The sequence below is a fragment of the Acanthopagrus latus genome, chromosome 7, assembly GCF_904848185.1.
Source record: "Acanthopagrus latus isolate v.2019 chromosome 7, fAcaLat1.1, whole genome shotgun sequence".
NCBI lineage: Eukaryota > Metazoa > Chordata > Actinopteri > Spariformes > Sparidae > Acanthopagrus > Acanthopagrus latus.
Window position 1 is genome coordinate 12,527,603 of NC_051045.1, and position 26,767 is coordinate 12,554,369.

Genomic DNA, 26,767 nt, shown 5'->3' on the forward strand with positions numbered 1-26,767 from the left:
AGCTACTGAGACATTAGCAAACTAGCAGCAATTGTTTCATGCTTGTTATAAAGAAATGGACCATAATACTTTCAAATGAAAGTTCTCATAACACTTTATTTGAAGTGTGCCTGTGAAAAATCAGAAGAACTGGGACACCGTAACCCTTGATGTTAATGAGTGCAAAACTGAGTGGTAGGACTAAGTGGTAGGAGCAAGTGTTGGAATAAAAATATAAGTAAATTTTAAATAATAGGGGACCAAGCACAAACCCTTGTGGTACCCCCTTGGTTGTTCGGTTGCCAGTGTTTGTGTTGACAAAAAAACAAAAAGACATTTACTACGGTTTTACTGTTAGATTCCCCTCAGGAGCTCCTTGCTTTTAGGTGATGATGTCATTTCTCTTGTTTTCTGCCTTAATAAGCAGCCACAAATGTTTAAGATACTCCCACTATAACATTTTCTTAAATGTATAATGCCCACATACATCAATCAGGAAGCACACAGAACTAATTTTGCAGCTTTATTTATAGTAAAAATACTTTAGATACATACAAGCTGTACATAAACCGTCTCAAGAAAGTCAACATAAAAGGTTCCTTATGGAAAAGAAAACAGGCAAAATGAAAAGATACAAGGCAGAAACATGAGAAAAATATCATGAATATTTGCACTGCTTTCAAAAAGTGTGCAAGTACAAGGCATTTGTTTTCACAATGTTGAGAGTCTGAAACTTCCTATCACTTCATTAGAGGAAACATCAACTTGAAATCAAATTCATTTTGCTGAATTTTAGCAACAGCTACTTCCAAAGTTTCTGAATTCTCTCTTTTTAGCAAGATCAGATTTGATTTCCAAGGCGGTGAGGTTTATTATATCATCAGTCCATAACAAGAATAAATGTGATGAATCCTCAGTTTTCTAACATTAAGTTACGTTTTCATTGTGTGACTGGATTTGTGCCATTCTCAACAACATAAATCCCTGTAATCTTTTCTTTAAGAAACATCCACTTATCCCAAATCCTTGCATGGCACAATATAGGGGCGTAAAATAACACAATGGTGAGCCTCCAGATGTCGTGTGCCAACAGTGAGCAGGTGTGAATAGTTTTGTTACAGTGTCCACACTAGTTACGGTTTCTTCAAGAGCACACAGCTGATTTGATTTTCCTATTTACATCATGAAATCAGGAGGCGATGTTCACAAGTGGCACTGCTGTGTGTGGCATTTTGGTCATCTGTTTATGTTGATAGTAGAACCCGGAGGCGGGCGGGATGCTTAATGAACTATCGGCAACGTTTTTTGTGCATTACATTAGCTGCCTATTTCAATACTCCAGTACTTTTTGGTGATTATTCTCAGCGGTGTGGCAAAAATACAAGCTTGAGAGAGCATTGTATCCTTCGCCACACAAATACAGACGCGCTGCCCTGCAATGTAAGCCTTTTCCTCTACAAACACTAATCTGTGACCAAACAGCGGCTTATAAAGTGATTGAATCAATACCAAATGAAGAGGCTCATGTAAAGAGCCGTAAATGTGATAAAATATAAAACTTTTCCTCACTGCATCTACATGCTCGACATTTCGCTCATCATCAAACCCACTTGTTTTATAAAACTATATCAAATACAATCATTTTTTGCCCACCACTAAGTCAATTTGTGTGCAATGTTTTTTTCCCCCCCTACATCTCTAAGAGACTATTCTTTCTTGGTCCTGTCACTCAGAGTCTCAATGGTGTGCAGACACCTACGGTTTCAAGCTGGCAGTGCTCCAAGTTATCTCCCACCTCATCTGCTGATATCATCTTGGTTTCTTGCATCCTGTTCTGCAGCTCAAATGTCTACAGGGCAGAAGTCTTGACACGTTGTCCGCTTCCTCGGTCCCAGATGCCGACAGCTCCTCACTCATTCAGGGATAAGATGATGTCATCTTCAAGGTCAGAGTTGTCGGAGCTGTCTGCATGCAAGATAGACAAATACAGATTTAGAAAATGAGCGGAGAGTCAGTGCTTCATAGGTCAGTGGGTGACGAGTAAAACTGCCAAAATAGCAAAAAACTAAGCAGCTTTGGCAAAATGTAAAAGAGCACTGCATCCATATTTTTGTTGTTAACGTCTGGAATAAAAGCAAGACAGCAGTTTTTAAATTCCACTGGGAGGACAACATTTACTTCACAGTGACCAGACAAGCATGAAGGCACGGAAAGCAGACCAAACATCAGCCTAGCTACATCATTAACCTGAGAATTCAGATCAGGGCCCCATTCTTCAAATGCAGCTTAATTCATTGAGGCTAACATGCTGCTATCAGGCTAAAAGCTCCTGTTATTTCTCATCCAGCTAGGTGGTTATTAACACCCTGATAGAGTTTCTATTACAGTGCACTCTACTCTAGAGTGGAGAGTTAAAGCCTTTTTAAAGTATTCATATACATAATTGTGCACCGATCATACAATTGCACTTACATGAGGTAGGTGTGCTGGAGAGCCTCCCAGCATGCAACTGGGAAATAGATTCAGGGACAAAAGTCTGATCTTATGTGTTCTAGCATCATCGCTCCCATTGTTATTTTGTTCTGCTGTACATTGGATTCTACAAAGTGTTCTCCAGTTTACACAGTACAGTCATTACAGTGCCTTGCAAAAGTATTCACCCCCTTGAACTTTTCCACATTTTGTCACATTTTAACCACAAATGTAAATGTATTTTATTGGGATTTTATGTGACAGACCAACACAAAGTGGTGCATAATTGTGAAGTGGAAGGAAAATGACACATGGTTTTAATGTTTTTTTTTTTTTTACAAATAAAAAACAGAAAAGTGTAGTGTGCAAAAGTATTCACCCCAGGTCAACACTCTGTAGAACCACCTTTTGCTGCAATAACAGCTGCAGGTCTTTTGGGGTAAGTCTCTAACAGCGATGCACATATAGAGACTGAAATATTTGCCCATTCTTCCTTGCAAAATAGCTCAGGTAGTACACTAGTACACTCATCTCTGAAGGTTTCTGCCTCCATCACGTCCAATAGATTTTAATCGCCAATGTTGTTTAACGATGAAGGCAACTCCCATGATCCCACGCTTTTTATGTAGAGATCCCAATGGCAGAAATTACGTACTATCCAATTTAATTTGTATACCAGCTTCAAAGAACTGAAAAATTTAGGACATTTTAACTAAACAACTAAATTTCATAAGAAGCACAACTCACCATTGTCACCATCGTCCAGATCAACATCATCATTATCGGAGTCGTCGTCATCATTGTCATCGTCATCATCGTCATCCCCGACGTCAACGTCGTCTCCGAGAAGCCGCGCCACCTCTTCATCGGAGGGAGAGAACTCATCGTTGCCATCGTCCTCCTCTTCGTCATCCTCGTCCTCTCCCCCGTTCTCGTTCTCCAGCTCGGCGATGAGGGGATCTGTATCAACATCATCGTCTGAGTCCTCGTCATCGTCGTCGTCTTCTTCCTGATCGTCATCCTCCTAACAGAAAAAGGAAAATAATAGTTTTGAATCTCTGCCTAAATACGCACTGCAAAATCTAAATTATCAAAAATAAATAAACAATTAAGAACCTGATCCTCTTCATCCTCCTCCTCTTCCTCCGCAAGTCTTTGCCGACCAACTTCATAAAGCCTGCACACTGTGTCAGTGTTTACAGAGTCTTGGTTCTACAGGAGAGGCAAGAAGAAAAATAATTAAAAGTATTCAAAACTAGAATTAACCGAATTATAACAACACAAAATACTCTAAAAGTCTCATTTGACAAGAATTTACCTCGATCACAGCCAAGTAACAGTCTTTGGTATCAGTGCAAAGGTCAAATATATTCCTCTTGACATCAATCGTGGCTGAGAAGAGAGTGAAGAACGTGTCGGAAGTCAATAACATGGTAAGATTTTGAACTAATTAACATGAAGTGGGACAAAAAGGGCAAAACATCTGAAGTATCACAAAGACGAGGAGATAAGATCAGTGAGAGGGCGCCGCGGGCAGGACGCCTTACCAATTGGTTTGTAGTCTGTGGCGTTAAACGTCCTGAACGATGAACCAAATGGACTTTTCATCTGCATCTCCATCATGTCGTCTTCATCATCAGCCTGCAACATTGCTGCAAAAAAGCAAAGAGCCACAGTATGAGTGAGGGAGTAAATAAAAACTGTGCACAGCGAGCTGCCATGCCATGATCTGGGCTCCGGAGAGGATCGACTGGCCGTTGTCTGGGCAGAGCCATTACGACACGCCCATGGCTCTTCCTGTGGGGTGGCATGAACCAGCTGGTTCTCTCTGTTGCTGCTCCAACACTGAACCTCCAGCCCATATGGCCTCTGAGCGACCGTGGTGCACACACACACCTCGACAGGCTCCATTCACACCTCTCCCCAAATACACAAGTGCTCACTTTGCTTCATAATTACCAGACTTTCACTCAACCGCACCTTTCACACACTCGCACCGACTGTGGAGCGAGTTGTGGGCACGAAGCCAGACACGGCACATTAGCCATCGTGCAGCAGCTTCTCTGTTTACCTCCATAAATGACGGTGCCGTTGTTGTTGAAGACTATTCTGCACTGGTCCAGAGCAGGAACTGTGTGGAGGAGGTGGAAGGTCCGCAGATCCCACTGAAATGCCAACTAAGGACCATTACACTCTTTTTCATTTGTATCAACTAAATCTGCTGCAAACTTAATTACACAGCCATAAAAACCATCCCCAGGGTGGTAAAATCAATTTTCAGTGCAATAAATATTTAATGTTAAGCAGTGAAATAAAAGCTCAATAGTCATCCCATCATTGGAGCGACTAGTAATTTAAACAGTGATCTATATTTATTTTTCAGATTAATGGAACATTCTCATGTGGAATCATCACTTAGGTGCAGTGTTAAAGATTGTTTGTGGGTCTCTTAAACGATGTAGCACGGTAAGAAGACGTAAACACACTCATCTAAATGACCAGAGACATTTTTCATTTTCATTTTTCAAAACATGTAGACATATTTTAACCATTGTAAGCACTCGACGTCCTGCTAAACACTCTGGAAAAAGGGCATACATGGCATTTAAAGCTATGCAAGCTTAATGGCTCTTAGGGATGGAAATATCTGTCAGATATTGCACCAGAATGAAAATATCTCAGCAACCAGTGGATGAGTGGGCTTTAAATTTCGACAGATATTTTATAATCTGAGATAAAGCGGAGAAATCCTATTGATTCAGGTAAGAGGTGGTGTTTGGTCAAATGTCTTGTCAAACATTCACATCCCCTTCCAGGTGAATTAAGCTTCAGTGATCTTAACTTTTCAGCTAGGGCCGGCCTCAGATCAAACTTGGAGAGTGCCTCATCTTCGAGCCTCTGACCGCTCTGCTAATAGAGAGCTAAAGCAGCTAGTTCAGAAATCAAACCTCCAAAACTATTCAATTCCATTCTTGAGGCGTTAAGAGTTGTATTTACAGCATTAGAATGTTTTAAAGCGTTAGTTCTATTGCAATCCCTTTCATATCCAAGCAAAATTGGTGTTGTAACTGAAAATATTCCAAATGAAATTGAACGAGGAATTGAGTCAACTCATTGTAAAGCAGATTTGAATTGATTCGGGAAATCAGTGGTGACACCCATACCCACAGCTCAGTCGGAGCTGCTGGCATGGCTGCAGACTCTGAAGTCTCAAGGATACGATTTCCGTGTTGACGATGACCTCCATGCCATTTGGATGGAACACGCCGCTGATGTTCATGTTGAACTTGTCAAACTTGTGGATGGCCTGAGCAGTGCGCACATCCCACAGCACGCCGTCATTCAGCACCAGGTCGTCTGTTGGGTTGAAGGTGGCACAGTTCCTCTTGTAGTTGTTGGCCAGGTCCGGGTTGTTCAGAGTTTGAGTTAACTGACCCGTCTGGATATCATAAATCTGGCAAGGAGGAGAGCAAAACATGAGCATTTTTGTTGTCCCATTTCATTTCATTTTATCAGGTAAAAAAAAAAATACTGCCATACGTACTCGTGCTATATGTTCCTTGGTCCCGATGACCCGGTCTTGTGAAAGCTTACTAAACTCCACATAATGGTCGCCTGGAAAGGAATGCCTAAAGACAACAAGAGCAACGTCTCAACATTTAATCAAAACCACAGAGGCAGTTTGAGTACAGAAGCTGAGTCTAAAACGGGCTTAAAGACGCTGTAGAACAAATCTGAACCCATCGGCAGAGTCTCAGTATTGCCTTGGCTCAAAGTGTGCAGATGAATAAAGCCAAGTGCTTGTGTCCCATGAACTGAAGCTTCTGCCCTCAGGCCGTTAGCGTGCATAATTAAACAGCATGTCTCCATCTCCTTTCGGCATCTCCCTCTTTTCGACAGCATAAGGCAGTAGAGAAAAATCACACACATGGAGGCAGTGGGATCACAGAGTGGCTCGATTCAACTGTTGATCAATACTAACTCTGTTGTCAGACAGCAGTCATGTCGTACACGCTTTCTGGAAGTTCTGAACTACAAATGTTTCACTATTTCAGATTCGTTTACGTCGATGCATTTTGGATGTCACTGATCAGAATATCGGTTGAATCACTTACTTCATGATGAAGACTGACTTCATGCCCCACAGAGCAGACAGGGGGTAGTTCCAAGAGGCTGACGTTAAGAGCAAAGAACCATCCTAAAAATAGAAAATACACCGATTAAAGATCCCCACCACACATGTTTTAAGACATATAAACATACATACATATAACTCGTGTCTGACTTCAAATTACAAAAAATGGAATCTGAATACGCACATTTTTTTTCCATTTCAAAAAGTTAAATGCAGGAGGTAAAATGTCTCCTGCTTCACTGAAAAGCACTGCAGGTTTCACATTTCCACAACACACTTTGACTCCAAGCAAAAGTCACATGTTCATGTGAAGGATCACTTGCAAAACACATTTTCTATAGAGGGTTGACTTTAAATACCTTCCATGTAAAAGGACCAGTTAGACTACATGCATCAACAAAAGCAAAACATGGCATGCAATTGTTGATATTCAAGTAGTTTTCCTCTACAGACCCGTGAGGGCTCCAGGTGAGTGATGGCTGAACTGTGACAGCTGTAGCTTGCTTCCTCCTGGCCTGTGAAAACATTGTATAGCTTGAGCTGGCCTGTGCACGTCCCGAGCATGAGGAACCGCTCGCGAGCTGAGAAGGCACAACACATGAATCCGCTCTCGTCCTCGTCTGCCTCCCTGAACACCGAGATGGGACGGAACCTGGGGAATGGGAAAAAAAACAAATGTAGAGGAATGGTTGTTGAAGGAGCGCATTCGGTTAAGCAGACATGAATGTATGAAAGCCACCAACCTGCTGAAGATGAGATGTCTGTCAAAGCAGCCTCCGTCCACTCCTCCGTATTTAGGATATACAACTCTCCGTGTGTGTCGGGATGTAAAGTTGATGGGTGCTTGCCGTCTCTGTTTGGGCTCGGGGCATTGATGGGGGGTGAAGAGAGAGAAGGGCGGGCACGTTGCCACAGGGTTCTTGCAGCGTGAATGCTGTTCCCTCAGGTACTCTGTGATGATGCTGTCTAACGCAGGGGGGGAGGGCAGGTGCCTGTCGAACTGCTTCTTCATAGCCGGACTCTGGCTGAAGGCCCCGTGGTCAGACTTCTGTCTCAGCACCCGAGGTTTCTTGCAGCTCACGGCAGCACAACCGGCTTGCCGTTCGCGCGAGAAAACGATTCGCCCAGTCAGTGGCGAGCCGTTGCTACAGTGGGGGACGGACGTTGAGGGGAAAGCAGCAGAAGATGACCCAGCAGGTTGTGATGTTGAGGGACGTGTTTGTGGATTGCTGGATCCTGGGGTGGATGAATGAGAGGGGTGGTTCCCGAGTCTTGACGCAACACCATTGGCCAGCCGTGGAGTGCGAGGTAGAGTAGAACCAGGGGGGACAGGTAGGGGAGGAGCGACAGGAGGGAAAGCAGAGGGTGAATGTGATGAATGAGACAGACATGCCATTGGGAGCTCTGCCTCCTTGGTGAGTGTGGTGGCTGTGTCGTGAAGGCCTTTGGCCACGAGGTGGTTCCTAATGAGCAGCAGCAGCTCTTTCTCAGGGAAGGAGATCCTGGACTGAGCGACAACACTGGCCCTCTGCAGCCATGCCAGAGACACGTCCGTACCTATCAGCAGCGGTTTCCCAGAGATCCGTTCTATGAGCTCGGCCGCGAACTTACAAAACTTGACATGTTCGCTGCGTTTGTCCTGGAGCACCGGCTCCTTCATGAGCTGCTGGATGTGTCCGCTGCTGAACAGCGGCAGCTTGCTGATGATCTGTCTGACGGAGCTGGAGCGAGACAGGCCCACCAGAGCTTTACAGGCCAGAGCTCGGATCTGATCTGCATCTGTAATGGGCATCTTCACTGTCAGCAGGGACAGCAGCACCTAGATGACAGACGCAGATGGGAAGTTAAAAACACTGGCTGACAGAACTGTGTCAGAAGTATGGATGTGTGTTTTTGTGTCATCGTGTCAAAATGTGGTCCTGCAGATACCTACTCTAGCAGGAAATTAAGAAATTATGCGTCGTTAAGGTTGGGTGAGGTTCCATCACATCAACTGATGTGTGGCTTCCAAGTTCTTTTCATGAAAATGAATCGTGTAAAAATAAGTAATAATGGATAGTAAGTGATAGTGATCTCTACTGCACCTTTCATGGCAGCTCCACTGCATTCCATGTACAGATGATGTGTGAGTGTGTTTATGGGTGATTGAGAGGCTTTATAAACTGTTTTAAAAGTGTGCAATGTTCACAAGTTAGAGCGACTACATTAAATCGAGTCCATTTGCCGCCTGTCACAATGCCCAAATGCATCCCGAAATTTCAGCCAATGCCACATCTTTAAACGTTCTTACAGACTGACGAGAAAGACTATAAACTTGTCATTTGTCGGCGCTTAAAAGAGTTTTTAGCACAGCCTTGAATAAATAAAAATCAGTCAGGCTTTGTTGGCTGGTATAAATTAACGTACCTTGATGCCATTGTTAGACTGCACCACGTTCCACATCTTACTGAGCACACTCTCGCTGGCTTTGGTCTGCTGTGGCAGGCGGCGGCGGGGGGTGCCGGCGATGAACTTGCCAATGCTGGACATGCGTTTGTCAGGCGCACAGACGCAGTTGATGACGACCTGCAGAGCTGACTTCTGAATCTCGGCGTCATTTACAAAAACCTCTCCCTCTGCCACTGCCAGGACTATACTCATTCCTGTGAGGGAAAAAAATTTAAAAAAAAAACAAAAAACGAACAATTAAATGAAAAACCTTGCAGGAAAATAACACTTGGAGCTGCGCCATCGCTCAGCAGGGCCAGGAACACAGTCGTTATGAGATAAACAATGATCAAAACACAAAGCTACCGCATGTTATTACTTTCTGTGGAAATCAATACTTATTTGAATTTTCATTGCAGCATATTTACAAAAAGCACTGAACCAGTGCACGATGGACATTTGCTTGAATAGAATACTGACAATTGGTTGTATACAAGCATTGTTTGATAAAATGTTCTACATAAAATAAAAACAATCACTTAAGGAAGAGAGAAAGATATTTCTAAACCACATTTCAGGAGTGCCTGACAACAACTTAAACAAACATTTTGATAAGACCTACCAACAGTGGAAACAGTAGATCCTCCCTCATCAAGCACAGCGACGGCCTCAGACAACAACAGCTGCGTCTTTGGAACAACTGTGAGGATACTCAGGATGTCAAGGGCATAACGCACAGTATCACTCCTACAGGGAACAGGGGAAGGATAACCACAAGTCATTTAATGTATGGAAGTGGGAGCTGACAATATGTAAAACAGGGAAAGGTATTTGATCAGAATGACTCATACTATACCTGCCATAGTAGGTCCTCCAATCACAGGCGATGGAGATGAGCTGCAGGAGGAGCTGGACACAAGATAGCTTGTGAAAGACCTCCGCTGGTTCCCAGTAAAGTCGCAGTGGGCCATACTCTATCAGAAACTCCATCATTTCCACCACCTGCTCACGACTGTAACTGACCGCCTGGCAAAAAAAGAATGGAAATTCTATCAACAACTAAAGCATAAACAGCACAAAGAATTATGGCATCTGTTTAACACAGATTTCCCTCATCCTTCGTCCTCTGTGTACCTTATAGTAAGGCTGGGAGTGAATGGGGGCGCCCCCCTCTGTGCGCTGCAGGGACTGCTTCACCTGCTCCACCTTGATTGCCAGATGGGCCTCGAAGTACCTGCGCAGGGCCATGCAGGTGTGCTTGGCCGTCTGCCTGCTGGAGAAAATCTCATCATCACTCAGCCGTGCTCCCTGGTCCTCCGGGTTCAGGATCTCCAGTGTGCTAATCTGGAAACAGTCAGATCATATCACGTTTAAGCACAAAATCAACGTCTGTTTTGTTGTGATGCTGCAACGACTGCTCAGTTTATCAGCCCTTGAAATAAATTGTATTTTCATGGTTGAGTTTCCATGGTTACGCTCAGGATCACATGTGGTTTGTCCTACCAGATTGACGAGGCGGCGGAGCCCGTCCTGCCTGTCGAAGAGCTCCAGGACGGCACGGAAAGAAAAGGAGATGGAGAAGAACATGGTGGCGTGGCAGCAGCCGGACGCATGTGAGCATTCCAGCAGCCACAGCGTGTAACCAACCACATCTGACAGGATGGAGTGGGGCAGCATGCACACCTTGAGAGAAGAGGACACACCAGTGAATGCAAATGAGCACTGCGACTGGAGCCATGTAATACTGACAAAGTACACCTAAATATTTTGCACAATTGATAAGATTTAGATACATTTTGATTATGTCCGTTGCTCCTTTAACTTAAAAGGAGGCCAATTATGTTTTATACATAAATGCGAAAGATCTTCCACACCAAAGAAGCTCATCTCTCCCATAGAAAACACCGCTCCTGAAATGCCTCATCAGTAGTGTCACATTTATTACTGTGACTTTGTGACATCACACTACGTCACCATGACAGACATTTGAATAATTCATGCCTAGTGACTCAGCCCTGCATGTAAGAACTGATTTAGCACAGCTGCTCTGTTGGTGTTAGTGGTGCCTGAAGAGGCATCTGTGAGCTGACCAATCAGAGGAGACTGGGGGGCTTTAAAGAGACAGAAGCTAAAACAGAGCATTTCACTCAGAGGGGGAATACAGAGCTGCAGCACTGAACGGTAAGAGAAAACAGATGTATAGGACTAAGACATGTAAACCTATAGTAGTAGTAGTAGTAGTAGTAGTAGTAACCCAAAATACAATTATTATGAAAATGAGCTTAATATCTCTCCTTTCACTGACTAAATTATAAAGTGGTTGTTGGGTTCAGGTAAAGACAACTTTTGAGATACATCACAATAGTACCATTTCAGATAATCTCATAGTACAATGCAATATAATGACACATTGCTAATATATTATCATCATGTAAAGCTGCAAGAAACATTTCGCTGGCATAATTCTGACAATTCTCCGGCATTCATTAATTCATTGTGCATTTGCATGACGCGTGTCAGTTTTGTACCCTTTCCATGGCGTCCTGGTTATAGGCAAGGTAGTAGAGGCACAGAGACACTCCAGTGGCAGCCATAGACGGCCGGGGGATTTCCAGCAACTTCTGAACTCCTCCGTGAGCCACAAACTCGGCAGCGAACTTTTTATGTAGCAGCAGCGATGCCAGGTACTGTGAGAAGAGAGAAAATAGTAGAGAAATAAGACTAAAAGGCTTGACCTCATGTTAGGGTAACATGTGGGGTCGACTACAGAGGACACACGTTTTTACCTTAAGAGCCTCAAAGGTGAGCTGCACGTCATTGGTCTGCTTTAGATCCATATAATGCATGAGCAGCTCACGAGCGCCCATCTGCATGAACACTGCCAGCAGCTGCAAGTAGAAGTATCAAGAACAAGTAAAGTAGCTTTACTATGGACCCTTTTTAAGAACTAGTTGCTAGAACATAACATTAAAATCCTGTTTGTGCCTTCAAAACCACCTCTTCACAGACGGAGAATAGACCCATTTCTTTAATCATAATTAATGGAGACTGACATCTGCTGGAGACTCTGTGACAAGACAAGAGGATTACAAATATTTCATCAAATGAAAAACAGAGCACAGACACACCTCCTGATACTCTCCCAGGGGTGTGAGATACTGCAGGATGAGCCTCTGCTCGATCTCTGGGGTCAGGGGATAGAGATGATAGTTGTTGCCAATCACCCAAGGGCTCATCTCAGACCAGCTGCTGTTGGAGAGCTCACTGAAGTTCCTCTCTGGCTCTGGCAAAGAGAAATTCAGCTTGTGTTTCGAAGTCCTCCCACTCTCCCTCTCTGCCCTCCTCCTTAGGTACCCGCTGCCATCAGATATGCTTTGGTGTGTTAGCAAACCCGGGGCAGACATGGGCTTCATCATGGTCTTAACGGCCGAGTTGGCGCGGCTGCTCGTCTTATGAGGGGAGCTGAGGCGAAACGAAAGCTCGTTTTCAGGCTCGATGGTCGAGAGTGGTATTCCGCCATCCTCTTCTGGTCCCGCCCCCTCCCTTTCGCCTCCGTTCCTGCCTGGCGTGAAGGGCGTCTCTTCAAAGCCTCCGTCAATGGTCTCCTCATCCAAAGGTAACAGAGGCTCACTCAGGGTCTTCCTGGGGCTCGGCCGTTTGATTTCCCTTTTGTTCTCAGCATCCTTATCCTGAAGCTCACGCAGCCGATGCAGCATCAAAGGCACCTATCAGATTGAAGCATGAAAAATAAGTTCATGGAAAGTTGCTCCTTCACACCAATCACTGACCAGGAGTAAACTGCCTCAATGCTTTGTGGGGTAACACAGTTTTATTAGCCATTATGCCACCCTGTAGATCACTATTTTCATTGAAATAAAACTGCCACTGACCAAAACAGAGTTCTCCTCCCTGTAGTTGGCTGCGATGTCCTGGTTCTCCATTGCGCCGGCCAACAAGCCTGTGGCATAGATTCTGAGGGGCTGCTCTGCCTCCTGAGCCCATTTAAACAGCCTTTCAACTATGCCCTCCTGAGCAGGACAAACACACAGAATGGGAGAATATAAGTGTTGAAACAAAAATATGGAGAGACAGACCAGTCATGATAATTACGTTACCAGCTTATTGTGCATATCTTTCAGTTTATTGATATTATGTTGTATGGTTTTATTAAATTCATGATTTATTTAGGATGTTTCAATACTTTTTTCACACTAAAATAAAAATAAGAAAGTTTATTTATCTTTGAAATGCATTGTACACTTTAATATTAACATTATATCAGTGTATCAATTATTTCTGGGACAACACATCATTCAACAAAAGCAGTAACCTCGACAGGTTATAAAGAAAAACACTGAATAGTGTAGTTACTCTGACCTATTCTCACTTTTTGGACAAATAGTATTTGATGGCCTGAGATCCCCTGTGCAGTTGAAAGAAAATAATTGATACTGTAGATATTGCTGATACTTCAGAGGAACCTTTAAAAGACTTTGTGACTTAAAAAAAAAAAGAGTCAGGTAACAGTTTATCTATGTCCTCACGTCAACTGTCACAGCACTGTGGTCAAAGTGTAACTAACATGCAGGCTGGACTCTGACTCAACAAACAAAAATGACATTTTTAGATAGTGATGGTGTCTCTGGTTAACTAAAGATGGGGTTGTTAATGAGCAACATCGATTCATTGATAACGAATTCCGAGTACTCCAAATTCAACTGCTTCGATACCGAAGTCAGCTGTATTTCTTCTAATGCAGCTTTTCTCTTTGCTGTTGCGATGGTTGACTTCATGTCAGAATGTTCAACACAATAGTATATAACGTTGCCACTCAAGCTGTGACTATATTCCACAGAGTATGACAATATTCAGAATAAAGATCACGGTTCTGATGAGTGTTTTTTACTGTCCTTGTCCATTTACACTAAACTCTCTATGTTGCCTTGACAACAATGTGCACGGCCAGGGGAGGGATGCAAAAAGAAAATCCCACATTTCTGGTCAGAAAAATAAACACATCTAATTTACACATTATAGAAGGACTTGGAAAGCAACAGGTTGTAGAATATGCACACATTTCACAACAGGGAGGTTAGGTTCGTTAATCGGAGTAGGCACAGCAGCAACGGTATCAGGGTTTTGCTGTTATCATGTCAGAAATAACCCACCTTTTCCTGAAAGACAACAGCCGTCTCCAATCCAGGCATGATGTTCTGGAGCAGGCGGCAAGCTGCTGCATTGAGGGAAAATTCTCTGCTGGTCATCACATAGCTATTCACCAGCTAGAAAGTAAAACAGAAAAAAAAACATAAATCACCCTGTGAAGTTGCCCTTTTTTGGCCTGAAAACAGTCTCCAATCAGTCCATCCATTCTCACCGTGTTCATGAAGTCATCATTTTTGAAGAGGATCTTGAGCAGGTGCCCCAACACACATTCAGGATCTGCTCTCCCTAGTGGCCAAGAGGGAAATGTCAAACACAAACACAACAATTACAATCCCTGATAATCTTGCCACTATTCATTCTAAATTTCTGTCTTTTCTTTTCATACCAGGATGCCGATCGTCAAAAGGGTCTGGGTCGGCTTTGTGGTACTCCTCCGTCTCCTTCTCGACAAGCTCGGAGATCCTTTAAGTCAAAGCGCAACAACACATTTACCACCTTTAAGTCACACCCGGCAGAACACAGCATGTGAAACTAACTTCTCATCAAACCAAGAGGGCGTGACCACTGACTTGGTGAGGATGTTAACCAGCTCCTGTGTGCTGCCTTGTTGCTCCCTCTCCCACTGTTCCAGTAGAGCAGTCAGCTCTGCCTTGGAGTCCACACTGGCAGACGCCGACGCCATAGCGCAGCCTGTCAAGATGGCACATGTTTAATATTCATTCCCATAGCTTTGATTCTGTTCGATTCTGATTTTCTATCAAAAATGGCAAGATGAAAAGACAACAAAGGGGAACCAACAGGTTTACTCTTTCACTTGGAACAATTAGTAAAGTGACATCTGCATTTAGATCCATGGAAAAGACTTTGATAAAAAGGGTCAAAAACTGCGGTTGACAGTTCACATTTGATGACTCTGATGTTTGTGCGATATCTAATGCCAACGCAGGATGTGATCAGACTGAGTCAGCCAGAACAGTCGGTCAGCAATTACATAAAGAGAGAGAGAGATACATGATAGTAGGGCTGCAGTGCATAAACCACTCATTACAAAAGGTGAATGCACATTTGAGAGTTCATCCCTCTGCAGAGACGTGGTCAAAACATATTATGGAGTCAGATCCTGCACCATATTCTCGACAAGTGGGCCAGTGCAAGAGTAGTGTTTACCAAGAGAGAAGTAAGGACTTAATGCCCCCCCATGGTGAGGCGATCTGAAGGCTCCTTTTATGGTTTGGGTCCATCGGGTGCACTTAAGAGGGAGGGCTAAATGCAAATCAATACAAAGTTGTTTTGAGTGATCACCTTCACCCTGCGATAAAACATTTCTATCCTGATGATGGAGGCGCTTTCTCATACACTGGACATGAGGGCTCACTGAATACTTTAGCGAGTAAATAAACTGATCGAATTTAATCTCAACCTAACTAAACACCTACGGTAGCTTTATGTTAGATGGTCCTCTCAAAACACAAAATTGGAGAATATGATTTTCAGTGCCCTGACTTGTAGAATCAATGCTAAAGGAGCGCTGAAACTGGCCCAACATCTGAATAAATGTCGCTAAGGTCGGCTGAACAAAGAGCGAGAGTAGTTTCGTTCTGTCGCTTCTCAAATGTGTGTGTGTGCAGGTGCAGCAGCCCCTCCAGGGACAACAACTGTCAAACACGCAGGACTATGACTTTAACGTCACAAGTTAGCATTCAGAGTAACATATCTTAGCCTTTTTCCTGATAGTATTGGGGACTGCACTCTATGCTCTAACACTCTGTGTGTCTCCCTACATCATCATCCCTGATACTCACTGTGACAAACTCGAGATACTGCCTGTTGCGATATTTGGCTAACCTTAGCTAGCCTGTGGCTAAACAAGGAAGCTGGTCTGCTTAGCTTGCTAGCGACACACGTATCCTGAATGTCCAGTGCTTTAGCTCACATTAAGCCTGGGCTGTCCAGACACGTGTGGGGCATTGCTTCAGATTCAGTGAATACTCGAACCTGCCTGTACATGTAGCCCAGCACTGAGGTACTAGCTTGCAGCCTCACAGGTAGACCTGGCTACATAGTTAGCATGCTAACTTTACCTCGTTGTTCCGCTCAGTTCTTCTCTCGTTTGAGCAGACTGGCCGAGACTCGTATCCACCGATTTCAGCCCAAACTCGATCACTTCCGGGTAAGGATTCACGTATCGATCTCCGTTTCACAGCAAATGCTGAATTTGCTTTAATGTAGCTTTGTGTTCACGGTTTATTATCATTATGGCGAACACGTTCCACGCGTCATCACACGAGCGACGGACCACTTTTAATGACGTGACCACTCAACAGCCAAAACATTGCGAAATAACAATTTATTATAATTGCAAAGCAGGTGTTCCACATTTTGGTCTTTCAAGATCATACACATTTTATACAGTTACATCAAAACAAACACTTGTGCCGTGAGAGCAAATGGATTACTTTCAAATATACATTAGTAATATAAAAAGTATCATGGTGCAACAAAAATATAGTTCAGTTTCATATAGTTGTTTTTGTGTTTTGTTTTTGTTTTGTTTTTTTTTACAGACGACAAAAAATTACTGCTGCCATATTAAGGGATAAAAGGTTCCAGATTCAGGGACTATAGTATGATTATGGTTTATATAACTTCAGTAAGCAATTATTTTCTGCAGTGCATGCATACAAATGGCATGTGACAATATAAATGCCTTTATAGCCATTAATAATCTTTTAGCAGGTAGTCTAAGTTTAACAGTTTTTTTGTGTGTATTCTTTAAGTTCATAGGTGAAATGCTTCTGTTTAACCTCTGAACCTTACACTTAAATAAGGTAAGAATTTCCCATATGTCAGAAAAAAAACTCCCAGCTCATCAGTAAGACTGACCAATTTAGCGATCTGATGGTGTGGAAAGTAAAAACCTTCATACATATACATTGCAATTACATCACAGTACAGCAGCAGGTAGCGGGATAGTTATCTGCATCAACTTTGAACTCATTGCCGTAAACAAAGTAAAGGTGTGATTTCCCTTTCCATGTGTAGGTCACCTTGGTAACGGGGATCAGCTCTATGGTTTGACGCTGCAGACAAACAGAGCGGACATGGGCATGTTACACAAACACAAAACTAAGCTTGCTTATCCATTAACCAGTGGTGGATAAAGTACATTTACTCAACTATTACTATACTATCCAATTTTGTAGTACTTGAACCTAACCTAACCTAATTTCTTTGACAGCTTAAGTTACATTGCATTTTCCTATTTTTACTACAAAATTTAAATCAACTAATAAATTATGATTAGGTTGGGCTACTCAGCAGGTTGCTGCTGAAAGAAGCTCTAACTTTACCGGCTGCAAAATTAATGACACTGACAGTAATCCCTTAATATTTATTCATTTTTCGAAAATGAGCTATTATACATAATGAGTACTTTACTTTGGGTACTTTAAGGATATTTTAATTCTAAAAATGTATGTACTTTTACTAAAGTAAGATTAAAATTGCATAACTTTTACTTGTAACACAATTATTTTCAAACTCTTAATACTTGCTCCCCTAAGTAAAAGATCTGAGTACTTCCTCCACCACCATCAACAAAATATTACTGTATATCTCAATAGTACCTGTTGTAGAATGCGTGATGACTGGGAGTATCTGCCCTGGTGTTCATTGACAAGGCGCTGTGATGCATTCACCACTTGGGGGTCTGGGAACCCCATCACTGGGTACACCTGCACAGGGTTATCGGGAAATTATGAATCAGTGCTGAATCACCATCACTGCGGATGAAGTTCATTTACTGGTTGAGTGATCAAGCAAGTAGGGTTGCACAAGCATGAGATGTTCGCGGTACGATAACCATCTCTGAAAATGTCACAGTTTCACAGCATTACACAATTATTATTATTGTGGTGAACAATTACAATGACCCTTAGTGGGACGAAAGCAAAAATTAAATACCGTAGATAAGAAAATGTACATGGTGTGATAATCCTAAATGTTCATACCACAATATACCTTGAAACCAGTGAAGTGCTGCAACCACACAAGCAAGACAACAAAAGCTGTGGTGGGTGAGGGGATGCATGTCAGTAGCTGCAGTATCACTCCTCTATCACACAGACAGCATTCAGCCATGATGTTCCTGTGTGGTCAGCCATGTTGTGAAAGTCAAAAGCACAAAACAGCTTTCGGCATTTGACTTCAAGCCTACCAAGACGCTTCATATCACAGTTAACACTGTAACGCACAAGTAAAGGTGTTAATGTGAGCTGTGTAGACCACTGACTTCATCGATCTTGGAGGAAATGCACCCTGTATTTAACGTCTGTAAGGTTGTTGTATAGATTTTCAAGTGAATGTACAGGTGAAACATAAGCACTGCTGAAAAGCATGCATGATTAACATAGTCTAATAAGTCAAGTCTAGTAAATCATATTTTCTCCACCAAAATCTGAGCAATCTACGTCCCATTTGTTAGAATTTTCCATTGCAATGTATTGTGCCCCCTGAGAAAGTGAGAAACGTACCATGTACTGAGAGTCTCTGAAAAGCTCCTTCCCAGACACTTTGCTGAGGCTGTCCAGCTGCAGTCCGCTCGACTGTTCCACGACATAGTCTTCAGAGTGGTTGGTCCTGAAAACAGTTCATGCGGTTTAATTTTTACAACTGTTACTCGCCAATTAAAGCTACAAAATAAAGACAAATGTAAATGATCTTCAGATGAAGAAAGACCATTAGACATTGTTGAAAGACAAACAATATTAAGGAAGTGGCACCATTTCACGGTGAGGTTGATGTAGACCAGAAGCTGCTGTTTTCCTCGACATGTGTCACATTGCTTCGATCCTTGTCCGTGGCAGTGGCTGCAACTACAAACAGAATAATATTCAATAACCATCTGTATCTTTTAGGAGAAGCAAAAACTGTTCTGACCGTGTCAACTGTACTGAAGTAGAACAGCTTAACGCTTACTTTTCCCTCCCTCTGCCATTGCAGTGGTGGCATCGATCCTCTCCGTGGCGGTAACCAGACCCATTGCACACCCAACAAACTTTCTGATGGGAGCAAGAAAAGAAATAAATATTATCAGATTATCTCGCTTAAGGTCTTAATGAAATCACTTACATAAATACAGATCTGTGGAGATGACTTACATTACCAGCACCGGCACAGTCTTTGCAAGGTTTTCTCCCCATTCCTACACAAACGTGACAGCCCTGTGTATGAAATGTATCATCAGGAAAAATCTGTGAAAGCATTTGTGAGAGCTTTTTTCCTCTCCAACCATGTGTTATATATATTTACCTTCATGGATGATGTGTAGGGAACCTTGATGGTCTGTTTGCTATCCATAAAATAACTGGGGGCTTGAGCAGGAATATCCCAAGGCCCTGGAGGTGACTGGGCGTAGGCATCCACTGGCTGGCCTGATCCAGATAAATCAATATGTTATGATTATCGGTAAGACTTATAGCAGAACTCACACAACTGATGCACAGCGTAACAATACTGTACCGTTGTACGGCTCGTGATTCCACTCTGTAGATCTTGATTCAGTGAAGGTTTCCAGGCGATACTAAAACAAAGCAGGGGGAGATAGAAAAGGAACAAGATTCATTTTCTTCCATCTGGTGATATCAAATGGTCCACAGTCATTTACTTTGGTTAGTCCTCCAGGAAACTTGGAGGTAAACTTGGTGTTTCATGCAAACATGAATGGACCACCTCTTACCCTGTAGGTATTGAATGCGTCCATGCCGGTGATCACGCCATCCTTTGCTGGTGCCGAGCTATAGCAGCACTTGCTGGAGGCAAACAGGATGAAAGCCTCCCGGGCAGTGTCTTCACTTATAGATGGGATACTGTCAGTGGCGAGAGGGAAGGGGAGTGAGATAAGGAAATATCATGCAAGGTAATCTTTTAAGAGGAAGTGTGAGTTTCCCCAGTGCAGGAAGTGCTTGGATTGCATTAATCATAAATCACATTACAGAAACTGTTTGTAATATCCTTAGCAGATGGGTGGAAGTAAAAGGAAAGTAAGATTGAGCCTTACTTCCAGTGCAGTTGCTCAGGTCCCGGTGTCGGCTGAGGGGCCGGGTACGCAGGCATCGGAGGGGGAAGATATCCACCTACAGCAGATTTGGAAGTTATTTGTACTGATTCATTTCTTTATGCAAACAGCAATCATTCCTGATGTACGTACACTCAGTGGCCACTTTATTCATGGTAAACCTGTCAAATCCAACACAACAGCTGAGCCAAAATGTATGAATTTCCACTACATTTAATGTAATGTTTTATGGATGATGTTGAAAAGGCATTTATTTAATTGTATGTTTAATACTGAGGTTGGCGTTTGCAGTAGTGTAGTACTAGACTGCAATATGTTAAGGTTTTTCAATGTAGTGCTGTTCAGTACAACGGCACTACAGCAGCTAACCACCAGTAATGTGAATTCCCTCCACACACTTTGACAGGGCAAAAATTGAATGAAACACAAATTATTTGAGAGGTGATGCATAATTTACACAATATTATTATGAAGATTTCATTTCTGAACATCACAAGTGTGGTCAGTACTGATACCTCTCTCTGGTCATGGTGAATGGACTTGCATTTCTATAGCACTTTTTCAATCTACTGACCACTCAAGGTGCTTTACAACACTTGTCAGATTCACCCGTTCACACACATTCATACATTGATGGCAGAGGCTACCATGCAAGGTGCCAACTGCTCATCAGGAGCAATTTGGACTTCAGTATCTTGCTCAAGAACACTTGCAGCAAGGGGGAGCCAGGATTCAAACCAGCAACCTCCCGATTACAAGACGATCCACCCTACCTCCTGAGCTACAATTAAATCAGAATTAATATATCATTTCTGTACATGTGCGCCACATGTGGGGGTAACATTAGGTGATGTTGCTTCCCACTGGGACAGACACAAAGGGGTGGAAAAACAGAATCTTAAGGATCATAACGGATTTAAGGATTGTTAAACTCCTTGTTGGTCGAAAGGCACGAAACAACAAGTTGGTCAAAAAGGTTGTTGAAAAGAAACTGGCACCCAAATATTGTTCCCCAGACTTGATGTTACTTCATCTTGAAAATGCTGTTAACAGGTGGGGCAAAGGAGAGAATGAATGTTGATTGAACTTTTTAAGTAAAATTCTTCATCCGTGATCTCCACGACATGCTGATCAGGCAGCAGGGCGCCTTCATCTCAAGCTTCCTCCAACTGCGCTGTGACAAGGACCATTATTCCAAGTCTTTCCTCCCCAGACCTGAATCTCTTTGTAGTCAAATTCTATTCTATTTATGCTATCTGTCCCTGTTTAACGTAGCAGTATGGCAGGTATATGAATGTTTGTAAATGATGTGTTATTTTTACCATTGTTGTGTTTTATATTGTGTGTTTACTCTTCCTTACTACTGCTGTCAAACTCTAGAGTCAGCACTGCTCCCAGCAGACCTCACTGTGCAATAAAAACTGTATACATTACTCATTTCACATTTTTGGTTTGCACTAACTGGGCAATACATATACTCATATGTTTATTTTTTACTGTTGTTATTGTTATACTGAACTGTCTTTTGGCTGCTGTAACACAAATTTCCCCGTTGGCGGGACTAATAAAGGAATTTCTGATTCTGATTATGAGTTTTTGTGATTTTATGTGAAATGCTCGTGTGACAGTGAAATTCCCCCTGTGGATAAATAAAGTCATGCCAATCTGAATGATTTCATTTGGATGAGGAAATGTAACCGTGTAACCACAGCTACTGTCGGAAAGTTCATGTTGCAGTAAGCCTACTAAATACTGTACCTCCTCCTCCCGCCACTGTTCCTTCGTACCCAGGCATGTTGTCAAACATGCTGGCTGGAGGAGCGCTGGGGCCCTGGGAATCTGAAGCGGGTGGGGCAAACATTGCTATAAGAAACCAGAAGAACCAGTTGAGTCATGTGTGCAGATGAAGACTTTTACAGCTTAAATCTTTAGTTTTAATGCATTACACAAACAAATAGCAACAGCTGGTGGCTCTCATGAGCATCTCTTCATCGTTAGCGTACAACCAGATAGATTGTTGGGTCCCCAACATGTTCCTACAAGACACCTGAACATACATTTCTTATCGGGTGTGACTGACTTACCGTGCCCCTCCGCGTTATCCATTTTGAGACGTTTTACAGATACACTCAATACTCACACACACTCACATGCGCGCGACCGCAGACACACAAGTTTCATTTAACGACCACTAACTAAAAAAAACGTGGAAGCGTACACACACACTCACATACACACACACCCCCACAGCCAGCCACCACTGCTGTGTTAGCAGCCTCAGGTAAAACTCGCGTCAATATGACGTCACTCGACTGTGCGTGTCCACTTTACTCGCGGCTCTGACGGAAGCGTGTGATTAAACTGTTTTCATTACGTCCACGAAAAAGCGACACGGCTCAGGATTAAAAAAAAAAAAAAGTTTACACAAACACACATATACAAAAAATTCCATGGGTCTTACCTGGTGCCCCCGCTGCTGCCGGGACATAACCGGGATTTGCGACTCCATAAGTGCGGTCCTGGTGGCTGTAAGTAACGGGAAACGAAAGTTAAGAAAGTGGAGCTGAAAAACAAAATCGCCAAGTTTGGAGTAAAATCCACAACAGGCGACGCTCACCTTAATAAAGGTCGGTGCTCCATGTCAAAAGTACCAAACAAGGAAACACAACCCGTCCAAGCCCTTTATGTGTGCGTGGTCTAATCAAGATATCACAATATAACCAACTATCATGTGACTGTAGACAAATCATTTACCTTGTATCACACCCCACCCCGCTGTGCAGCATGTCTGCCTGTCAGTCAGCACCCGCCTCTTCTTAAAAAGAAGGAACAAAATTTGACTCCTTGTCTTTTTTTTTGTTTGTTCAGCTTGAGAGCTCACACATAGATAAATGCCTATTTCATGGCAGCTTCTCACCCAGTTTAGGGAAGTCCCCCCTCCCCAAAAAGACCTTCGTTCAGGAAGTGCGCAGAAATATGTCATGAACTGAAAAACACTTCAGAACGGGGGTACAGGGGAGGAGTACAGATCTGCACACGGCTTAAAACGTCAAAATGTATCATTAACTGTTAGTCAACAATATACACTACAAGATTCGTATTGTGTTATTGAGAAGGTATAGAGAAAGACCTGTACATTCCGGTGGAAGTACCTGAAGGTGCTGGACTCTGATCTTACGTCGTTAAAATACAATACCCATAAGCCTTTGCGACACTCACGGAAGTCCTTTTCTTTCCTTCCGCCGCTGCTGAAGTCCCTTTTGGATTTACATCGGCGGGTGAGTCCATACAATCTACGGTCATCCGCGCAATTTATGGCATTATTTGAACATCTTGATATGGCTTATCAACCATAGACGTCCACTGTATAGATGTTAGATGAAATTGGCAATTTTATCATTTAAAATCCTCTTTAATGACTTTCTGAAACGAGGCGCTGCGCTGAAAGTGATTCAGTGCTCGCTAGCGCTCTTCCCGTGAAATGGAGCTGCAGTACTGCGTAAAGGCCCACTGTACAGCGTGGCGTACAGACAAATGTTGAGAAATAAAGACCAGCAGTTGCAAACTTTATCTGTGTGAAAGTTGTGTATCTGTTCATATCCAGGCTGTTGGAGCGGACAGTGTGTGGTAGAGTAGCATGGCTATCAAGCTAGCTAAACATTGACTTCATCGCTAGCTACCTGACGTTAGCTAACACGTTTACCGGGAGGCTCACTCAACAGACACCATGGATACCTGTTTTGCTGCTGTTAATTGCATGCCTAGTAACAGTTGAGTCATTGAAAACCTGTACTCTCAGTAAATGTGGCATTAAACTAAGTACCGGTACAGAAACGGTTGTTGGCTCACCTGTGGATAGTAGTTAGCCGTTCGTTCGCTATTAGCATGTAGCACGTTGTGGTGTAAAGCTGCAGCTGTGTAGCAGACATGATCATGCCGAATTGGTTGTAACTGAATTTTATTTTTCTGTCCTCAGTCACCATGGCAGCCATCAGGCCCCTCACAAAACCCAAGATTGTCAAGAAGCGGACCAAGAAGTTCATCCGCCACCAGTCTGACCGATATGTCAAGATTGCGGTAAGAGGGTGCATGACAGGCTACATCTCCAGCAGAGCCAGTACCCCGCTTTTACCTCAAAGGTTGAACTAATCCATGAACTTCTTTTTTCATATCTCCAACAGAAAAACTGGCGTAAGCCCAGAGGTATTGACAACAGGGTGCGCAGGCGGTTCAAGGGACAGATGCTGATGCCAAACATTGGTTATGGTAGCAACAAGAAGACCAAGTACATGCTGCCCACTGGCTTCAAGAAGTTCCTGGTCCACAATGTCAAGGAGCTCGAGGTCCTGATGATGAGCAACAAGTAAGTTGTTTCATGTAGATTGCTCTTTACTGCATATCAAACTTAATGGTGTCAGAAATGCGCATGGTGTGTTGGATTTTGAGATACCAGTTCAGACTTTTGTGGCCACTGAATGGAATTGAAGAGCTCATATGTTTTGACTAAAGCTTTCGTAGAGATCCATTTAATATTCTATACATTTTAAATGGATTTACTGGCTTTGTTGACTAAACAGGACATTTTTACTGTTGGGTTTGCCACATGTAGTTATCTGGCACCATGGCAACATAGTCCTTTACATTTAGTTCAGTATTGGAGTGGTGGGTTAGGGTTAGGGTTATCTCATACCTCATATACACCCCATAACTTCATACTTGCCCGTGTTGCTTGAATGAGAAATTGAGGATTTGTCCAACAATCTCTTACATTTGCTAAAGAATTATCTTTAAAAAGTATAACATTAAGTGTCTGGTACCTGTTGACACCCTGTATTACACTGAATAACAAGAGTAAGTACAGAAGGCCCTTATCTGTAAGCACACAGAAGCATCCTCGAGCTCCATATCAGAAGCCCCCTGTGCAAGAGTTGAAAATGTCCTTGAGAATGTCCATCACTTGATACCTGGTGGGAACAGTCAGAATTGGAGATGCTTGCTGAGTCTCATGTGACGGATATATGGCCTATACAATAAAAGCACAAACTTGCATGAGGAAGTTCAATATCACTTGATCTATTTGAAAAGCTGGCTTCCCTTCAAACTGTGACTTGAGATCAAGAAGTTTTTTTTTCCAGATTGTTTGGAATGGTTTGCTGCTAGGTAAAGGATAGATAAATCTATTCAAAGGTTTCAGCTGAAATGTGTGCAAGGTGTACCTGCTACATCAACTCACTCAGCTTGTTTTAACACACTCTCACCTGTTAATCTAAAAACCAGAAGGAAACAGTCTGATTTCCATCACAATTTGAGCAGCGAGACACTATCATTGAGCACATAAATACCTCTGATATGCTGAGTGATAAATCATGTCTTACTGCTCAGCCACAGTACAATAAGCTTAATCTAATCATCTCAAATTAAAGAAAAGCCAAACCCTAGCAGAAATTTGTGAACTTTATGAACAGACTTGAACCATTAAATCATCTGTGAGCCCAGTTGAATCCAGATTCAGTGGTATTGATTTTGAGTTAAACTGATGTCATATCAATAGTTCAGATAACATGTACAGTATTGATGGTAGTCTCTTTCTTACACCTTTTTTAATAATTACTGTTTGGGCGAGTGGGAACACCTCTGGGAAAGTTGAGAAACCAGCCCAAGGTTTTTCCTTTCTGTAGTTTGAATCACATGTAGTCACTCCTTTTTTTTTTTTTTTTGTAATAATCATCCTCAGTATTAATCATTGGTTGCATGATGTGAGTAGGTTGGGTTTTTGACCATCGTCACTTTGGGTAGAGTCGCTTTGTCACGTTGTCCTGACTGACTTGACTAGCATGTTTTGGCAAGTAATTATCATTGTGGCAGTTTGGGTCCTATTTAGAAGTGTTCACAGCTTGACTGTTTATTAACTGTATTTTAATCTTTACCATACTGTAAAACATTCTTGGGTTGTTTCTGCAAACAAAGAGCGCCATCATCTCATAATTAAACTGGTCAACAAAGCAACAGGAAACTTGAGATGAATAGGGCCCGAAAGCTGCGTTATCATTAACTTGATGTTTTTCCTCTGTCTCTCTAGGACTCACTGTGCTGAGATCGCCCACAACGTGTCCTCCAAGAACAGGAAACTGATCGTGGAGAGGGCAGCTCAGCTGGCCATCAAGATCACCAACCCCAACGCCAGGCTCAGGAGCGAGGAGAACGAATAAACTGTTTCTTCACAATAAATGTTTGAAAATAGGAACTTGCTTGTGGATCATTTTTCTGCACTTCATTGCTTTGTTAACAGGGTTGTTGCACATGTTTGGCAAATATTATAAATGTGAAACTTACATTTTCACATCTGAAAGTTTTGAAACTAGAAACACCTTTTTTATGGAGGAGAGAGGAGAAATCACTTTTAAGCTCTGTGGCGGTTGGGAAATGTTTGAGTTAAAATTAAATCTTCAATGATGATTTCAGGAAATATGGTTTAATGGTATGCAGTTTACACTATTACATTATTACTATTA

General features: G+C 42.6%; 3 protein-coding genes across 9 annotated transcripts; 1 reads left to right on the plus strand and 2 right to left on the minus strand.

Moving 5' to 3' along the window:
- Nucleotides 1-489: 489 nt before the first annotated feature.
- On the minus strand, nucleotides 490-16,451 carry LOC119022404 (DDB1- and CUL4-associated factor 1-like). Of its 2 annotated transcripts, none has more exons than XM_037103209.1 (25): nucleotides 16,261-16,451; nucleotides 14,749-14,869; nucleotides 14,565-14,641; nucleotides 14,391-14,464; nucleotides 14,182-14,295; nucleotides 12,904-13,041; nucleotides 12,142-12,738; nucleotides 11,800-11,901; nucleotides 11,542-11,700; nucleotides 10,517-10,696; nucleotides 10,148-10,357; nucleotides 9,870-10,039; nucleotides 9,636-9,760; nucleotides 8,993-9,228; nucleotides 7,330-8,405; nucleotides 7,040-7,238; nucleotides 6,567-6,649; nucleotides 5,996-6,080; nucleotides 5,672-5,905; nucleotides 4,523-4,616; nucleotides 3,999-4,103; nucleotides 3,770-3,843; nucleotides 3,568-3,663; nucleotides 3,199-3,475; nucleotides 490-1,944 (listed from the first exon to the last, which is right to left on the minus strand). In XM_037103209.1, the coding sequence occupies exons 2-25, from the start codon at nucleotides 14,859-14,861 to the stop codon at nucleotides 1,889-1,891; spliced, it is 4,674 nt and encodes a 1,557-aa protein (XP_036959104.1). In that variant the 5' UTR covers nucleotides 14,862-14,869; nucleotides 16,261-16,451; the 3' UTR covers nucleotides 490-1,888. The 2 variants fall into 2 exon arrangements, with proteins under 2 accessions (XP_036959104.1, XP_036959105.1); XM_037103210.1 differs by lacking the exon at nucleotides 16,261-16,451 and adding an exon at nucleotides 15,982-16,142.
- A 60-nt stretch (nucleotides 16,452-16,511) lies between these two features.
- ssuh2rs1 (ssu-2 homolog, related sequence 1) lies at nucleotides 16,512-24,214 on the minus strand. Of its 6 annotated transcripts, none has more exons than XM_037103213.1 (14): nucleotides 23,173-23,314; nucleotides 23,010-23,070; nucleotides 22,717-22,781; nucleotides 22,014-22,118; nucleotides 20,238-20,313; nucleotides 19,917-20,046; nucleotides 19,700-19,760; nucleotides 19,490-19,611; nucleotides 19,339-19,401; nucleotides 19,157-19,239; nucleotides 18,961-19,053; nucleotides 18,712-18,817; nucleotides 17,806-17,913; nucleotides 16,512-17,259 (listed from the first exon to the last, which is right to left on the minus strand). In XM_037103213.1, the coding sequence occupies exons 2-14, from the start codon at nucleotides 23,039-23,041 to the stop codon at nucleotides 17,119-17,121; spliced, it is 1,185 nt and encodes a 394-aa protein (XP_036959108.1). In that variant the 5' UTR covers nucleotides 23,042-23,070; nucleotides 23,173-23,314; the 3' UTR covers nucleotides 16,512-17,118. The 6 variants fall into 6 exon arrangements, 5 of the variants coding, with proteins under 5 accessions (XP_036959108.1, XP_036959106.1, XP_036959107.1 ...); XR_005075905.1 differs by lacking the exons at nucleotides 23,010-23,070; nucleotides 23,173-23,314 and adding exons at nucleotides 18,200-18,326; nucleotides 24,105-24,214 and having other exon boundaries at nucleotides 17,242-17,259; XM_037103211.1 differs by lacking the exons at nucleotides 23,010-23,070; nucleotides 23,173-23,314 and adding an exon at nucleotides 24,105-24,205.
- rpl32 (ribosomal protein L32) lies at nucleotides 23,412-26,499 on the plus strand. The gene is made up of 4 exons (XM_037103216.1): nucleotides 23,412-23,533; nucleotides 24,232-24,332; nucleotides 24,437-24,618; nucleotides 26,335-26,499. Exons 2-4 carry the CDS (start codon nucleotides 24,237-24,239, stop codon nucleotides 26,462-26,464), a joined length of 408 nt encoding a protein of 135 aa, XP_036959111.1. The 5' UTR covers nucleotides 23,412-23,533; nucleotides 24,232-24,236; the 3' UTR covers nucleotides 26,465-26,499.
- Nucleotides 26,500-26,767: the final 268 nt, after the last annotated feature.

Coding starts and splice junctions, on each gene's coding strand:
- LOC119022404 (XM_037103209.1), bottom strand. CDS start 14,861: ATGGCGTCGGCGTCTGCCAGTGTGGACTCCAAGGCAGAGCTGACTGCT. Junction 14,465..14,564: donor TTTTGACGATCGGCATCCTG/GTATGAAAAGAA, acceptor CTTGGCCACTAG/GGAGAGCAGATCCTGAATGT. Junction 4,617..5,671: donor TCATCGTCAACACGGAAATC/GTATCCTTGAGA, acceptor TTGGCATTTCAG/TGGGATCTGCGGACCTTCCA.
- ssuh2rs1 (XM_037103211.1), bottom strand. CDS start 24,190: ATGATCATGTCTGCTACACAGCTGCAGCTTTACACCACAACGTGCTAC. Junction 20,314..22,013: donor AACAGTGGCGGGAGGAGGAG/GTACAGTATTTA, acceptor AATCTGCTGTAG/GTGGATATCTTCCCCCTCCG. Junction 19,612..19,699: donor GAATCACGAGCCGTACAACG/GTACAGTATTGT, acceptor TATCTGGATCAG/GCCAGCCAGTGGATGCCTAC.
- rpl32 (XM_037103216.1), top strand. CDS start 24,237: ATGGCAGCCATCAGGCCCCTCACAAAACCCAAGATTGTCAAGAAGCGG. Junction 24,333..24,436: donor ACCGATATGTCAAGATTGCG/GTAAGAGGGTGC, acceptor TATCTCCAACAG/AAAAACTGGCGTAAGCCCAG. Junction 24,619..26,334: donor GTCCTGATGATGAGCAACAA/GTAAGTTGTTTC, acceptor CTGTCTCTCTAG/GACTCACTGTGCTGAGATCG.